The 16,439-nt window shown below is 38.7% G+C and overlaps 1 protein-coding gene across 2 annotated transcripts; it reads left to right on the top strand.

Annotated features, from left to right (window-relative positions):
* Window positions 1-6,010: 6,010 nt before the first annotated feature.
* PTP4A1 (protein tyrosine phosphatase type IVA, member 1) lies at window positions 6,011-15,443 on the top strand. 2 transcript variants are annotated; one of them, XM_004673599.2, is made up of 6 exons: window positions 6,011-6,725; window positions 10,009-10,553; window positions 11,620-11,712; window positions 12,032-12,162; window positions 13,282-13,356; window positions 13,990-15,443. In XM_004673599.2, exons 2-6 carry the CDS (start codon window positions 10,449-10,451, stop codon window positions 14,105-14,107), a joined length of 522 nt encoding a protein of 173 aa, XP_004673656.1. In that variant the 5' UTR covers window positions 6,011-6,725; window positions 10,009-10,448; the 3' UTR covers window positions 14,108-15,443. The 2 variants fall into 2 exon arrangements, with proteins under 2 accessions (XP_004673656.1, XP_004673657.2); XM_004673600.2 differs by having other exon boundaries at window positions 6,523-6,725; window positions 10,012-10,553.
* The last annotated feature ends 996 nt before the right edge of the window (window positions 15,444-16,439 follow it).

Below are 16,439 nucleotides of genomic sequence, written 5' to 3' on the forward strand. Positions count from 1 at the left end.
CAGATCAACGAAGTACACTGCTGAGGGGAGCAGCGGGTGGCTCAGGAGAGGTCTGCCACGCCATGTGGTCACCTCCGGGGCAGGGGGGGTTGGAACTCAGTGCTGTGCTTTAATCCGCTGCGACACCAGGGAGGGCCGAGTTTTAGCTTTTCTTACTGTACTAGCTATCTACCAGGAATTTATTTTCTGAAGACATATGTATACAAATTTTAAATGTTCTCACTCCTTTGTATCCCAAAAATCCTCAGAAATCTTTTTCTGAGCAATTTGGACTACATTTATTTCTTTAAAACTTCTGTTTTTTTCCTTAGACATATTGCTAATGAAAATAGTCACATTAATTATGAAATTTTATCTTAGTACCTACACAATACAGCATAATCAGGTAAAATAGACATAAGAATGGCTTTATAGCTTTGTTTGTGTATTCACAACAATTTTTGGAAGGCATGAGGCATACTGTGATTCAAATCTCTTTATTCCACTTTCTTATCTTTGATTTACCTACTTTTCTACATTTCCACTATCCTCACAATTGTCAACACCAATATTGCCATCTAGTTAACAAGGCAGTAAACCTCAAACATCAAGAATTTCACTACATTACACCAATTCCAATATAGGGCTCCCACCAATTCATTCTCCACAGAATAGGAAAATTTTCTCAAAAATATTATTCCTGCTGGGGCCTCACTAATGGCCTAGGGGTTAAAGCTCAGCTCTATCATCTCTACAACCTGAGGTCCACTCCCCCCACACAGGCAGCTAACCCACATATGGCAAAGCAGATCTCTCCCTTGGATCCACTTAGCTGTGCATTTTAGTAAATCTGCCTGTTTTGTTACCCACTCTGTCTCTGGGGAATCCCCTCACCCACTGCACCTCTGACCTACACCGCAGTTCTTTTATGCATAAATATTTTTTTTAATTTCCTGTTTTACAGCTATTGCTCATTGTCCTTAAATTAAATCTAAAATTTTACTATGGCCTGCAAGGTCTGACAAATTGCCAGCCTTACTCCAGCCTTTCTTCCTTTATTTTGCTGCAGCCTATCAGCTTTTCATCACCTTGAACACCACCAAACTCTTCCCACCTCAATATTTGTACTGTCATTTCCTCCACCAAGAATATCTCTCTCCTCCCCCTCTTGTGATTCATTCTTGTCATTTAGGACTGGGTCTCCTGGGAGACACCGCCCCTGACTTCTCTGCCTAAAGTCACCCCAGCTATTCTGTTTACCTCCTTCACAGCAACGTAGGACAATGTATAATTATATTCTTTGCTTAATTACTTGTTGTTTTTTCCCCCCTTTTCCTCTTCTGTATATAAGCTTCATTAGATGCAGAAACAATGTTGATGTTGTTTCATAAGGTAGCAGAGTGCTTGGCATATGCCAGGCATTTAGCAAGTAAGTGTTGAGGAGGAAAGCAAAGCGGACAGCCAGAGATGGGGGGTGGAGGAAGAAACACATAGAATGAGGCCAGGAGGATTTAAAATAAAATCCCAATGAAGGTCATCATTAAAGGGGATTGAGAGATGAAATTCTCTTAGGAAAACTGGGAATGGAATGTTCCAGAAAGATTTCAGATGGGAAAGTAACTAGATCGTATCCAAAAAAATATTGGTTGAGTAGCTACTATGTACTATGTAGCTATTATGAGAATTCAAAAAAAAAAAAATGCCGTAATGATGAATTTTAAAGAAAATTTCAAAATGCTTCTGTATTCCGGTTCTCTTTTTCAGTATCTTCCAGTGATGAACAATGCTATAAAAATACACCAAGAATGTTTGTTGAATATGCCACCTTAAAAAACAATTGTGTTAGAATAAGGTAAAATCATGACCAGTGAAGCATCTTTGTTAAATGTTATATTTGCCTGATACTATTCAAGAACATTTCTCCTTATGTAAGGTTTATCCCAGTAATGTTTCTTAGGTCAGTGTCTGGATTATCTGCAGCCTAAATGCCAACTCTGTAAATTAAAACTGTCAAGTGACAGCTTTCCCATAGCATGCATAACCAACCTTTAAAATTTATTTATACTCCATTCCCTTTCTCTGGCCAGATTAAATTCTCCTTTCCTAAGCTATTTTTGTCTCACTTCAGACTGTGGCATAAATTCAACATGTTCTAAACAATTACATGGCTACATGGCCCTCCTGTTTTTCAGTTCTCAAGTGAATTTTATTCAGGCTATCTAACAGCAAAAGAAACTTTCTCAAGTTCACTAAAAGTAAGTTTTTCAAACCATATTTCTCTAGGTACAAGTACGTGAATCGTTGATAATAATGACAGGCTATGAAAATGCTATGAATTATGATAGGTTCACAATAAGTCTTTTATTTAATGTTGCAAGGAAATAGTTCTTTTCAGCATACAAGTTGAAATGTTCTTTTCACTAATCTGCTCATTTCATTTTAAGAAATGACTATGCATAGGAGTAAACATTGTATTTAAGTTTTCTAATGTGAAAATGCATTTTCATCGGAAACTTAACAGTATATTTAAGTTGATTATAGAAATGAGAAGTAGAGGGACAGAAAAGGGATATAATAAATATTTACTAGAAAGGATTGTTCATGAACATAGACATTAGTTATTTTTCCAAAATACCCTTAACCATATTACAGAGAAAATATTGCCTTTCATTGCTGAATTTGACAATAAAATGTTTCTAATCTAGCAAGATGCACTTATCTATAGTTATTGACATCTTAAACACTTACCAATCAATGGCTGACTGGCAGTTTCTATGTCTGACAGGTAGAAAACACAATAGCCTAAGTGCAGCTCTTGGCAATGGACTGTGTCCTTCACAGGCCTGTTGTAACAAGTTAGTTGCTCATTGGAGATTTCTGTGTCGAAGATTCCCACAGAAATGATGATATAGCACGGTTTTTATTATTCATCAGACCTATTAAAAAGACTTGAGTAAAACCTTAAATCAATGTCTTAAGAAAATTAAGTCTCTGAAAATAGAGTATAACTTAATTTTGAACATTTATGCACTAAAAATCAATCATGTTTGATTTTACCCTGAAATTGACTTTTGACTTTTTTTAAAGTTTAATTTTTTAATTTTTATAGGTGCATAAGATTAATTTTTAATATAAAATAAAGCACACTGTTCAAAAGCAGCAACAGTAAAATAAATTTTTACAATGATAATAGGGTTCATGGTTGTATCCTTGATTTTCTAGAGTACTTCTGAAGTAAGGACTGTACTTAAGAGCTCCCTTTGCACTAGTATGCAGATATCCCACTGGGGTACTTAACTCAATTAAGTATATGTAGTTATTCCTTGCATTTTTTTTTCATTTGATTTTTTGTGTCATTACAAAGGTAACACTCTTGCAACATTAAAAATTTTTTTTTAATCAGATTTCCTCATAACCTCAAATGAGTGCTGACCAATCTGAAGAGGTTGAAAAAGATGAAATCCTCCATTCCTTTTATGTGTCTGATATAACTGAAATCATTCAGTAATCTGCAGTTCTTGTAAAGATTCCCCTGCTCATGATCAAGATTTGCTGACCTGTTTTCTTTCTGCAGTGTTTCACTTTCCATAGTATCTTCATCCTAATGCTCTTATTACATACACTATTTATCTCCCAGTAACAATTGGGCTTTGGCATATTTGGTGATGAAAAGTCCGGCCTACCATGATAAAGTCAAGAACATATGTTCTGCTGAGGAAAGTAACATAACTTTATAGTGGGAGAAGTCTCCTATCTTAGGGCTTCTTTTGGAACTTAGAGTCAATATCAGCTTTCAGAGGTGTGTTCTTACATCTGGCTATCTGGACTACTATATGTAAGCCCATACAGTGAGCCCAGTCTGTAGAATTCCTGCCAATACAGCTTGTTGCTGATTTACCAGTACAGGTCTATAGAAGTTTGTGAGTCCTCAGGTCACAGGAATCTCAGGATCACTTGTGGGATGGACAGTCATTCTCTAAGAATCAGTAGCTTTAAACTACTGGGCTGAGTAAGAGTGGGCACCTCTAGCACAGCAGAGAACCACAATGAAGCAGGACCCATAGAAACATAGCAGTTGCAAGAGTAGCAGGCCCTTGACTACCTGATCGAATTCAGTGAACTTATCAAAAGTAAAGTGTGCCCTTTCTCTTGAAAGTCAGTTATTTCCAGTTTTCAAAGATTGAACTGTGTGCTTTTCAAACTATAACAGAAATAGGTGGTACCTCATCTGAGCGCCTAAGACTTATGAGTCCACTTGTGAGTTTTAAATCAGTTCTTAGAGCTTGATGAGCATAGTTGCCCGGTTACTTCATGTCAGTACTGTTTATGGTAATTATAGGATCTGTGGATCACAAAGCTCACAACTTGTATCACAAGTTCTACAAGAAAACTGCCTAATACTGATTTGATTTTGCTTACCATCTACAGACTGAAATCTTATCCCACCAAATTCATGTTTTGAAAAACCATCACATGAGAAGCTCACTTTTCCGATTTGCATCACTGTGCTCACCATCTTTTAGAGAGTTGCTCATTTTGCAATTGCTACACTACTGTATGTATTAGTCAAGCTTTTCATTATGATGATAATTCTGACTATGCTATATCACCTATATGTTATCCCACCAATCATTTATATTTTAGCTTGCTCAAAAGTCTTTTGCCACATAAAGGTTTCTAAATTTTTATATAACAAAATATTTTTGTGACTTGAGTTCCCTAACCCAATTTTTTAAAAAATCTTCTTATATATGGGTCTCCCTGATGGCAGAGTGATTAAATCCTCAGTGATACCGCCTTGAAGGCCCACCTAGTTGGCTTGAGCTGTATCCCCTGCCAAGGAGCTAACCTCGCAAATGACCAGCAGACCTCTCCTTCTGCTCTCCTCAGCAGTGTATTTCAGTAGATCTGCCTGTTCTGCTCCCTACTTTGTCTCTGGTGAATCCTCCTCCCTCTCCCCTCTATCCTACATAGTTCTTCTATGCATAAATAAATCTTTAAAATAAATAAATCTTCCTATATCTTTTAAGACTGAAGTCTTTAAAATCTATTCCTCTGACCATTTATATGCAAAGGAACAAAAATACATTTCTCAAGCTCTTTGGTGTTCCTTAAATCAGATGAAGTGAAAAATTTCCTAGCTGAGCAATTTTAAACTTTTGTTCCTATAAAAATCTGGCTCAATTCTTTTTTCCAAAAGCTCTTACACCATTTACAGAGTATATGTTTATAAGAAAGTTAGATGTAAGTATGCAAGCAGTCTCTAAATAGAAGTTCTAATAAATCCTAAGATGCTGCAGTACACTGACTGAGAACACAATTTGATCCCTAAAGCCCTTTCCAGTGAAAACAGTAAACAAAAGGCCTCAGTGTTCTTGGAAAACTAAGTTCTTCAAAGCAGGTAAAAGTCCTGTTTATGCCGTCCAAAAAACAGAGGAGAAAGGACTTTCAGATTATAAATGACAGAGTTGCCCTTGTGTAGTGCTGAACAAGTGTGACAAGGCTTTACTTCTTAAGGCCCTAAATTATGAAGGCAGTGAAACAGCGGGACTGAAAATGAACAAAAAGGACGGCTTTTCACTTTAACGCAAAGAATTACATCGGTCCTGGACAAAACTGAAGATTCTTAATTTCAAAAACTGCTTCCTTTAAGCAGTGTCTAACCTTTAATTATCTGTGACAACACATCAAGTGAGCAGCTGTACAAAGGATGCATGTGATTTCAAAATGCCACAAATCGAGCCAACTGCAGTTGCCCGCGTATGTGGTTTGGAGGCGTGACCGAAAATGACTGTGGGGAGCACAGGGCTTTATCTGCATCAGTTGACACCACCCAGTCTTCTATAGGCTAAATTTACGAAGATAACTTTCTCCCCGCTTGGAAGTGCCCCTGGCAACAAGAATTCACCCTGTCCGAGCCTAAGGCTCTGGCGTTCAAGGTGTTGAGTCACCAGGGAGAGCGGTCGTGCGACATAAATATTACTTGATGACGGAGATGGCAGGGATGCAGGTGCCAAGGTAAACCGCTGGCAACGTTGACTGAGGTTATGACTTAAGGCAGAGGCGAGCAGGGTCGGAACTGAGGCACGGTTCCAGCCCTAAAGGGATTGTATTTTAAGTTTGAGGCAAACTTCAAGTCTCCACTTGTGACATGTGTGCACTACTTTGTGGTGTTAATTATTAGAACCAGGGGTGCTCGCAGCATTCTAGTAGCTCGAAGGGTATTTTCTCCCGCTCCACTCTCTACCCTACCCCAGACTTCTCCCACCTCAGAGTCCTTCCACCGCCCCGTCCCTCCCCCGCCCGCGAGATGCTCGGACTTCAGCACAGCGCCATTCATCAACCGGTTCACACCGGCGGCGACCGCCGCGCGGTGACGTCCGCACGAGGCGGGCCTCCGCCCCCGCTCTTCGGCGTTCAGCCCGGAGTTCCGGGCCGCGATTGGTGGCCGCGGCTTCGCACGTCGCACTGACTATAAAAGGCTGGGCTTGTGACGCAAAGGCGCCTCGGCGCGCGCATTGGCTCTCTTGACTGCGGGCCGACTCGGCGACGCGCTCTCCTCGGAGCCGCTCACTGCATGGTAGAGTCTGGTGCCCCCGCTGCCGCCTGCAACGCCGCCGCCGCCCCACGACGACCGCCGCCGCCCCCTGCCCTGCAGCCGCCGCCACTGCCGCCGCCTGTGTCGCCGCCGCCTCGGGACCGGCTGTATGATTAGGCCACAATCTTCAATGAGTAAACATATTCCTGTGAGTATCCGTCGTGCCGCCGCCTCTCGGACCGGGGACCCACAGCCGGTCCCTCGTCTCTGTCTTTGTTCGGATCCCGGCGTCCGCTCCCGGCCGCCGGCCTGCAGTTCCGGTGGGTCTGGTGCTGGCGGGGTCCGGACTGCGGTTGTGTGCCCGGCCAGCCGGCGGTAGCTGACTGAGGGGAGGCGGGCGCCGGGACCCGCGGGGCTGCGTGGTGGCGGTTGGCCGGAGGCACCGGCTTCCTCGTCCCTGCGGAGCCCCTGGCTGCGGGGGCGGTTTGGGCCACCGCTGCGGGCCGGGCGGGGCGGCACAAAAGCCGCTTTGTGACCGCCGCCTCCGCCCTTGGCCCTCGGGTATGGCGCGCCCGGTGCGGGCCCGGGGGGCCCCGTGGCGTCCCGAGGCCCCTTTGTTTGGCCAAAAGAGAGCGGCCCGCCGGGGCACCGGAGACGTGGCCCGGGGTGGGGCGAGGGCTGCGCGTGTCACTGCGGAGCCGGATACGGGGAGGGCGCGGCGGCGGCGGGGTCGCCACCAGACCCGGGCCGGCGTGGGGTAGGCGGGCGGCTCCGCAGGGCTAGTAACGGTCTCGGCCGGGGCTCTTGGAGCTCGGGGGCCGGCGCGGGACAGGAGCCGGTGTAGCCATCCCTGTGCTCCGCGACCGGGACCGGCGCCTCAGACAAAATGGCCTCGGCGCTCGCGCCTGACTGAAGGCGCGGCGTGAACCCGTGATTGCGGCGCGGACTGGGGCGCCGCGGGCGGGCCCCGTGGGTGCGCGATCCGAGCGGCGGCCATTGGGGGGCTTTGCGAGAGCCGCAGCCCTGCTGGGCTTAGAGCTTGGCTCTACTAGGTGAGGAAATCGGCTCCCTGCCCCGCCCTGTTCCCTCGGTCGTCACCTGGTAATTCGAGCTGTTCCGGATTTAATGCCCCACTTCGGGCTGTGGATAATGGGAACAAGTCGAGTCTTGTCCTTACTCTGGGGCTAGTCATTCGAGAAATGGCCTGGGTCTGGACACCTTGGAAACTGCCGGAGCTACTGTTGCACTGAAGCGAGGGAGTCCCCGGCCGGGCACCGCCATGCACTTTCTCGCTGCCAATCCTGAAATGGCCCTGGATGGCGCCTTTTAATCCGGGACTATTGAGAACAGTTCCTGAAATCCTTGGTGTAACGAGTTGTTGCTTCCTTGCGGGGTTGTGGCAACTGTAGCCAACTAGAGCCAGAATTCTGAGGTTTACCTTGTGTCGGTATGAGCCTCTGCCATCCCAAGAGTATTCAGTTGCTGTTAGCACTATAGTTAGAAACGGCTATCTGCTTGGGATCCAGATTCAGAGGCAGTGCTTCTTAATTTTTTCACATGAATTTTGTTTAATGCCAGTAAATCAGTTGAAAACCAGAAGTCTAGACAATCTGCAAGTGTAAGCAGTATTTTATACATGCCTTTATTCTAGGATGCACTACCTAAAGGATGCAGAATAAACTCCAACTATTTGATAAAGTGGTTCCTGATACTGCCTTGACTTTGCAATTAGACAACTGACTCAAGCTTCTGCAAAGAAATTGATCTTTTCTCCATCGTGTATATTGTGATCATGTGCAATGGACTAGTAGTGATTCTGAGCTGACAGTCAGTAGATCCCCCCCTTCCCCCAGGCGAAGGAAATTGGAGGAATGGCTAGCAGAAAGATGCTGGTTATTAATGGTCACTGCTGCTCTTGTAGAAGTTCCCAGCCACTGGGTGGCTCCACTTATAAAAATAAGTGGTTGACTAAATGAATTATTTCTGTATTGCTTCCTCTGGTGTTTCGTGAAACTGCATACAAGATATGGCCTAGGCTCAGCTGTAATAGAAATATTAGCTGTTAAATATAGAAACAGTGTGAAATACTCTTAACAAGTCAGAATTCAATTGAATAAAAGATAGTAGAACCTGGCAGTTAAAAAGTAATGAATGAGGTGTAGGAGTCTTGTCCTTAACAATTTACATGTGATTTTCATTAATTCTTTGTATATCCTTGGGAAGATACCAGGATGTACTTTTTATTCTAAGGAAGAAGGGGTAGGATTTAAGATGAAAAGTATTCATTGAAATGATTTCCAGATTACTGCAAGCCTATATTGCAAGTAGAGTGTAGTTATTTGGTCACATAAATTAACATATAATGCTAATTTGATTACTGTATTTTCTCAGCCAAGCTAGCAAGTCAATGAAATAATCACCTCTGAGGGCTTTATTTGGACAGATTTAAAATCATGAAAGTTTATCTTAATGGGATGACCTTTTAAGAAATTCCTCCTGAGGCTGTTCCTTTGTTTCCACACACCCAAAAAAAATAACCTAAGGGTTTTTTTTTTTCTGTAATCTGTTGGAATTCCATGTGATTGATCCTCAAAATTTAGCAGTTATAACTATCATGTTTTGCTATTCAAAGGTGTGAAATGAATATAGTTATGATTTGATTCAATTTGGTTGTTTTCCCATAAAAATGAAATTAAGGTGTTGTTACAATGACTGGCTCTTAGGGCCCTTGCTAATCTACTATTCCTTAGTTCTGTATTCCCCACTACACAAGTTCTTTATAAGATATTAGGTGAAAGAGAATATTAACACAGATACTTCTGTCTACAAGTTCTGAATATTTTAATATTCATTTAATGTTTGATATTAACACAGGTTGACTTAGATTTTTGCTGGGAACTTGGGGGAAATTATAAGCATACTTATAAAAGTATTTTGCTTTTGACAATTAGATTTCATTTTTAAGATTAATAATAACAGCCTTTTAATACTTGATATAGCAAGTTGAATAACTTCCCAGAGACTCAGTTAAGGAAAATCTGTTAAAAGGGAATGATAAATTATTGAGGTCCAAATGAGCAGTGTTTGTGGAAGAAATTTAAAAGCCAGGTTCTTCTTTCTCATAAGAATGTGTTGGTTAAGTCTATAGAAAATAAAAACAAGGACCAAAGGCTTCAAAGTATGCAGTTTGTAATGATGTGAAACAACCAGCCATTAAAAGAATATTATGGACTACTATAATTGATCACCAGATGTAACCATGTGTTACACAGTTAATTTTCACTTAAAGTAATATGTTTGAATGCTTGTTTTATGCTTTCTTTTTCTTTTTTAATTTAATCTGTAACTAACTTTTTGTGTGGTTCAGGTAAAAGTTGAGAAGATGGCTTGGGTTGAAATTTGAAAAGATACTCATACGTTAAAACATAACATGATCCTTTTGAATTAGAAAACAACTTTTTTCTCTCTTTCTCTGTTTTTCTTTTAAACAGCAGTTCTGTGGTGTTCTTGGTCACACATTTATGGAGTTTCTGAAGGGCAGTGGAGATTACTGCCAGGCACAGCACGACCTCTATGCAGACAAGTGAACTGTAGAATTCATTACTACTCCACCAAGAAGCCCCCATAAGAGTGGTTAACCTGGACACAGAAGTGTTGAATTGAAATCTACAGAGCATTTTACAAGAGTTCTGACCTGGATGGGGTAAACCTCAGTGCACTTCCTTTCTATTGCCTCAGTATTACTGGATTGAAGAATTGCTGCTTCTTAGGAGGTTCATTTCATTTCCCATTACTCCCAACTTCATTACTCAAAGCACTGAGAATTTCAAGTGGAGTATATTGAAGTAGACTCAGTTTCTTTGCATCATTTCTGTATTCAATTTTTTGAATTCTTTCATAACCCCATTGAGTGTTTTTTAACTAAATTAACATGGCTCGAATGAACCGCCCAGCTCCTGTGGAAGTCACATACAAGAACATGAGATTTCTTATTACTCACAACCCAACCAATGCAACCTTAAACAAATTTATAGAGGTACGGTATGATTCTTTTTAAATGTCTTAAACTAATGGCAGTTTAATGGTGGTGCTTTTTATGTGACAAAATTAATGCTACTTTGGGAGATTTAAGGTGGTATCCTTGTAATTCCAACTGACAGGAATGAAATTTCATTGTCTTTAGGTTAGAAAAATTGTTTTACACATTTTGAAAAGAACGTGTGCTTGGTTTGGATTTGTAAGTTAATGTGTAGTACTTTGTGCCTCAGAGTTTGCTTAATTTAAATTGGTATGTGGACTTGTAAAAAAATTATAATTTTTTCACTTGTAAAAAATTACAGGGCAAAGGCTACCACATAGAATTTTTCATGCTTTAATACCTTAAGTCTAATAAGTAAGTTAGTGTCGTAGAGTCCAGTTTTCAGCTTTTAGTTCTACTTCCTGGTGTTTGCTAAATAGACAAAGTTCATTGCTGCCTGCCTTTTGACTACAAGGCAGGATTGTAATGCTGAGTTCCTATACATTTGGGTGCCTACACATTTATTTCATGCATACTTGTAGATGTTCAGAAACAAATACTTCCCAAATAATAGGGGAATACTTTTTTTTTAATTACATCAATTTTTTTTTAATGCTAGGAGTTATGAGTAATGAATTCTTTGGTTTTAAACGGCATAGGATTTTTTACACAGCATTTTTGAGATTTGTAAGTTTATGCATACTGGAATGACTAAATGTGTACTACAAATAAACATTTAAAGAGTTGATTGAGGCAGGTCACATTACTTACAGCCATGAGTGATGCCTTTACCTCTGAATTGCCTCTAATCCTCTTTGTTACTTCTTCATTTCATAATTTTAACTATAAATAACTTATACATGTGTGTGAGGACTATGTTCTTTTTTTTTTAAGTTTGATTTATTAAGAATTTATGTGCTTAACACTCCCTTTTCTATTAAAAGTAGATTTGCTTTCCTCTTGAACATTGCATATGTAATACCATGAGTTTGTTACCAGAAAATTAGAAATCAAAATGGCAAATTGTGAGCAGTAGTACTTGCTTTTGTGAATACTTCATTGGCGTCTTATATGTTTTACCCAGGAACTTAAGAAGTATGGAGTTACCACAATAGTAAGAGTATGTGAAGCAACTTACGACACTACTCCTGTGGAGAAAGAAGGCATACGTGTTCTTGTAAGTATTTAATAGTGGCTTGGATTTATGATACTGTACTGCTAAGGTTTATTCAAAAACTATGGGCTTCAAATAGTTAATACTTTAACTACAAAGTTGTACAGTACCTTAATTTCCAAATAAGGATTAAAGCTAAGGAATGGTTTGAAGTAATCAAGGACCTTTATAATAAAGATGCAGCATTTGTTTGATAGTTAGGTTTAATAAACCACATGCTTAAACATGTCCAAATACTTTTGAAACTTTGGGGTATTAGAAACTTAAGATTGGTGTGGGTTTTATATTAAAAATCTTTAAGACATTTATTCTTTTGACTTAGGATTGGCCTTTTGATGATGGTGCTCCACCATCCAACCAGATTGTTGATGACTGGTTAAGTCTTGTAAAAATTAAGTTTCGTGAAGAACCTGGTTGTTGTATTGCTGTTCATTGTGTTGCAGGCCTTGGGAGGTAAGAGAAATTTCCTGAATCCATTTATAGTAATTGATCCTATGTAGAGAAAAAAAAAAATTTTTATTTCGTTAAGACTCAGTTATCCTTGTGTGAATCAATTTGCTTTGATTATTGATTCAACTAAATTTAATAGTTGGTGAACATAATAGGAAAATGTATACCAGTTCAGCTGGAATTAATAAATCTGTAACTGCAATTTACATTTGTCTCTATGGGCAGTATTATGTGTGCTAGGTTTTATCAGTGGTATTGGAAGCATTGTCCAAGTTCTTTGTGGTAAAGAGCTCTTAAAATGTTTCTTTTAAATTGCATAGGGTATATTTTGATAGCATTTTGATCTTGGAGATTCTGATTTAGTAGGAACTCATTACCCAAGTAATGCCCAAATACACATTTCGCTATATCCCTATAAATCCATAACCGCCACCCTTCACCCCCCAAGTAGCCGTATTGTGGCTTAAAAGTCAAATGAATATCCATAAGGGAGGGTGGATTTAGCTTGCAAATATGACAGTCTCATTAATAATAAAGGAAGCAAACTTTTAAAGTGGAAAGTATTCTTCACTGCTTAGAACCACTACTTGATTAAGCCTCCAAATTAACCTCCAATAAAGTATGTCATAGCCTCTACGATTTTTTGTTTTTTTTGCATTGAGGAACTGGGGGTTCAGGGGTGAGAGAATTCACCAGAGACAGAGTGGGGAGTAGAACAGGCAGAGGCAGATCTACTGAAATATACTGCTAAGGGGAGCAGAGGGCAAGACAGGAGAGGTCTGCTATACCGTGTAGGTTGTTAGCTCCTTGGTTGGGGATTGAGCTCAGGCTTTCACAGTGGAAGTTTTGAGACTTAACCCCTAGGCCACCAGGCAGACCCTAGAATTATTTATAATATTCAAAAACATAGTTCATTTTGGGTTCTAGGTAAAAATCTTGGTTTGCTAGAAAAATGAGGAAAGAAATTGGTCACTTAATTTATTAACATAGTCAACATTTATTTCCTATATTTAATATAGAAGTATGGTTGGTGATAAATACTTTTGTATTAGGAATGTTTGGAGTAATGGGTTTCTTAGTCTTATATTTTGAAAAGTCTTACCAAAATCCTTTCTTTATCAGAGCTCCAGTACTTGTTGCCCTAGCACTAATTGAAGGTGGCATGAAATACGAAGATGCAGTGCAGTTCATAAGACAGTAAGTATTTAATGAAATACTTATTTCCTCATTGAAAATCAGCAAGTTTAATCATACTATGAAAACATTTTAGTTCATCTTACCATTATTAAAGAGATTAAAGTCAAAATAATAAAGGTATTGCATCCTTTTTGTATTCTAGGTAGGTGCTCATTACAAAGATTTTACGGCAAGAATAAATTCTTCACATTTTTTACTCTAAATTCTTGATTGAATACTTGTATTTTTATTAAGGTATAGTTAACATACAATAAAATAGGTATCAAAGAAAAATAAGTTGACAGCACCCAAATTAAAGCAGCCATCTTATAGTCAGCTGGCTTGTCACTAGGGAAAACCTCTGACTTCAGTTACCATAAATTAAGGTTGTCTTTTCTTGGACTTCATACAAATAGATTCTTTAAGTTTTAATTATTATAACCACCACTTAAATAAAGAAGATGTAGAAAATTGACTTTTTATTATCACTTTTCCATTTACACACATACACCTGTCTAGTTCTGTGTTGTGATAGCAAATTAGTAAAAGGTGAATTGCCACGAAAGAAGTGATAACTACTGGTAGCACAGTAAATGTTAACATAGCAAGACTTCACTTTAATTGTTACAGAAATTTTCTTTAATTCTCTTCCAGAAAGCGGCGTGGAGCATTTAACAGCAAGCAACTTTTATATTTGGAGAAGTATCGCCCTAAAATGCGACTGCGTTTCAAAGACTCCAATGGTCATAGAAACAACTGTTGTATCCAATAAAACTGGGGTGCCTGATGCCCTTGCCTTGGAAGTGGAACTTAAGACAGGACCTAATTTGTCATACATACTAGCCAACCTGTTGGCTTGCTGAATAAGTCAAATGAAGCTTCGGTAGGAGTATTGAAAAGCAGTTTTACCAGGCCACAACGTTAACAGAATTGCAACCTCTATATTTGGGTTACAGTCAACTTATTTGGACACTTGACAAAAGATTCTTGCTGTTAAGCATTTAAAATGTGCTTATCATTTGTACCAATTGATCTTTCCTGAAATCATGCAGTCTTGAGTATGTCTTTAAATCTATTCCCATGCCAGAATCTTACCATATATAAGAAAAATTTAGAAAGATTAGGTGCCAAAATACCCAGCACAATACTTGTATATTTTTAGTATCATACAGAACTAAAATCCCAGGAACTATGAACACTCTGGACCTTATGTGGTTTACTCCTTCAGTCATTTCAAACATAGAAAATAGGGCCTATATGGTTATTTGCCTGCTCACTTTATGTTTACATCTCCCACATTTGTGCCGGTAATACATCAGGTTTGCGCAACTCTTCCACCCCCCCAACCCCCCCTTTTTTTTTTTTAAACCAAGTCTTACAGTGATTATTTAATGTCTTTCTATAAATCTCATTTTGTGCTGTTATACTAAAACCTCCATTTTGGAAATCTTCATTGTACAGAAGCACATGTCTTTAACTGTCTCCAGACAAAAAAAGCCTTACAGTTAATTTTAATGTTTGCACTTTGGGGTGCAACTCTTAACAGGGAGGGCCTGAAAAAAAGAATGGGAAGGGGCTATTAAGTATTTTTAGGAAAATGTTGCCTTTGTCTTGTGCAGAACATGTAGAATATGCTCTTTAATTTAGTAAATATTTTTTTAAACAGTAGAGATGCTTTGTTATTGTAGCTAAAATGATTCTTAATCATAAAATTTCTGAAATACTTGTAATTTTTTTTCATACTTATCTGAGGTTGTTTACCAACTTATTTTTGTTTGGAGTGTGATTTTTTTTTTTTCCTTCCCAACCTCTCTTGCAAAAAAAAAATAAGAAGTGGGTTTCTGCTAATGAATTGAGCAGACATCTAATATTTTATATGCCTTTTGAGCTGTGTAACTTAATATTTGGATACTTGATAATTTGTTTTATTATGTAATTGATAAAATGGTGATGTGTATTAATGTTAGTTCAACCATATATTTATACCGTCTGGGAATGTGTGGTTATAGTTCTGTGGGAGAAATAATTTGTCAGTGTTCACCAGCTTGTAAAAATCTAGTGCGAGAGCTTAAACATCTAAATAAATAATGAAATGCATTTACCATTGAGATTGTTTGCTTAAAGTTAATTTATTTTGTAAAAAATGATATGAATTGTGCTTCACATATTACCATTGGAAGTAAAGTGTAGTTTTTTTTAACATGAAGGATTAAGTGAAGTTGGCATTTTAGTTTTTAGTAAGGTCCTTATACATGTTTTATTAAAGTCATTAAAGTGTTTATTACAGCTTTTTCAATTATAAGTTTACTTTGTAAAGTTTAGGTAATTTTGAACCAGTGTACTGAGAAAACAATGTATATATTAGAGGAAGACCTTGGCTTGAAATTTAGCTCCATCAGTAGTGATTTATGACAGCTTAATTTTGACCCTCAGTTTTTTCATTTGCAAATAATTAAATACCTTTATAAGTTTTGGAAATAATTTGAACATAAATATTTGGCCCATGAAGTCTTAATGTTTCTGTAATCTGACATTTCCTTTTCATAGCTCCTACTAATCTAAAAGGGACAGATAGTGATTTTTCTTTGCAGTAAAAAGCGTGAAAGTATGAACTGACATCTTTCATTTAAAAAAAAAAAACTTGCTTTTGTTTACATGTACCAGTTTAGTGCTTTATATATTCCTTCTTAGAACCTAGGGCAAGAGGAAGGTAAGGAGCCTCCAGAGACCCTTGGTTTTCATTTTTAGTTTAATTTTTTGTTAATGTTTTTGAAGTAACAATGTTTTACAACATTGATTTAGAGATTCTCCTTCAGGTGTTACACCACACCTTACCACCAAAATACCCACATTTCTCCACCATAATTGGTTTTTTTTTAATTGAATATAGTTTATGCAAAGATGATTTTGTGTAACTGAATACTAAATGACAATTATCACATAGCCCATAAAATTAGAGAAGGTACCATCCTGATTAAAGTAAAACATCTTTCAGTTTGAAATATTAAAGTGTATTTACAGTGTTTAATTGTATATACAATGCTAAAAATTATAGACTACCTGTGTAATATACAACTTGATAAGATTTTCTTTTTATCCAAATA

The sequence above is a fragment of the Condylura cristata genome, unplaced genomic scaffold, assembly GCF_000260355.1.
Source record: "Condylura cristata isolate star-nosed mole 26May11 unplaced genomic scaffold, ConCri1.0 scaffold00001, whole genome shotgun sequence".
NCBI classification, from domain to species: domain Eukaryota; kingdom Metazoa; phylum Chordata; class Mammalia; order Eulipotyphla; family Talpidae; genus Condylura; species Condylura cristata.